At 42.9% G+C, this 1249-nt stretch overlaps 1 protein-coding gene across 1 annotated transcript in view; it reads left to right on the top strand. All coding sequences in view use genetic code 11, as the record gives it.

The window, feature by feature from the left end:
* Positions 1–212: 212 nt before the first annotated feature.
* Positions 213–1249, top strand: part of EGR_10810 (hypothetical protein) — a gene marked incomplete at both ends in the record, with an annotated part of 3111 nt that continues 2074 nt past the window's right edge. Inside the window, one exon of the mRNA XM_024500059.1 lies at positions 213–350. Coding sequence (XP_024345531.1) covers positions 213–350 — 138 coding nt within the window. The remainder of the gene's footprint in view (positions 351–1249) is intronic.

Below are 1249 nucleotides of genomic sequence, written 5' to 3'. Positions count from 1 at the left end.
TGATGGTGGTGGTGGTGGTGGTGGAGGAGGAGGAGGCGGTTGCAGAGAGTGATGAATCCACGTAGCCACATGCAAACTTGGACAAATGAATCCTTGCAGACAAACTTTGCCTCGCAATTTGGTTGCTGTGTCGCTTATTCGCTGGCGTTGATAGGTGATAGGTGACGAGGCGACTTAATTTTGTCCGTCTCCATGTTCACTGAAATTGCATTATGGGTCGAAAACTTGCAACAATTGTTGTCATTCTTTGTTTCAAGGTTAATTGGTCCCCTAACAAAGGGATTTGCAGACCGATTGGTGGTAAAAATCAACTTCTCAACTATTTCTCCTTTGCTCTTGTCAAACGATGGGTAAATGGAAGGATGGATAGTTGTTTGTAATAAAAATTAGTTAATGGAGACAAGCTAATGAAAGTGGCTGATTGTAAATTACTGGGTGTGTTGTATTCGATAGGTGAAGGACGGATAGGGGATTGAAAGCAGTCGGTTTGATGCATGGATTTGGATGAAGGGGTGAACGCCTAGGAAGGTAGATTGACATATTCATGGTAGAAGAAGAATCGAGTTGACCGAGTGAATTTGTTGATTAAATATGGATGGATGGATTGATGGATGTGTGTGCAACTACTTCTTCTGCCTCTAAACCACCCTCTCCTTTCTCCTCTTCCAGCGTCAGGTTTGGAGCCTGCCTCCTCCGTCGTTCCATAATCATCTCCATCCTCAGTGGCATTGTCACAACTAATGACGATTGAAAACTGCGTCCTTGCATCCCTTTGTATGTCGCAATGGCTGTCTCCTCAGTTAGTCATTCAATAAATGTAAGTGCTGCGTGGAGAACTTTTGTGCCTTCTTTTACACGATTAAAAAGGCGGGAGAGAAGCACTAATTCGGCTTATGAGTTGTTGAAGCACATTTGAATGGTATGCTTGTGACAAGGAAGTATAATGACTTGATACAAGGCGTGGGAGAATTTGACTTACCGTCCATTTGTCATGTCCATATTCGGTCGCGGCTTGGCAGTTGAGGCAATACTGTCAAAAAAATTCAATCCTTTGTAATCTGTAGTAATCGGAACTGGAGGTGGGTGGCTCAATTAGACCCGTGACGGATCTGCATCATGAAAACACTTCAGGGGAAGAAAAACAATTATTCATAAATCACTTTCGGTAGCTTACATTCTAATTAACCTTTCTGTTCCTAAAAATAGCAAGCTTCATTCGTGTAGCCTAGAATAGACCTCATCGCCTCCT

This window comes from Echinococcus granulosus, assembly GCF_000524195.1.
Source record: "Echinococcus granulosus chromosome Unknown EG_S00274, whole genome shotgun sequence".
In the NCBI taxonomy this organism is placed as follows: domain Eukaryota; kingdom Metazoa; phylum Platyhelminthes; class Cestoda; order Cyclophyllidea; family Taeniidae; genus Echinococcus; species Echinococcus granulosus.
The sequence above is the reverse complement of the archived record's forward strand: the minus strand, read 5'-3'. Positions and strand labels throughout refer to the sequence as shown.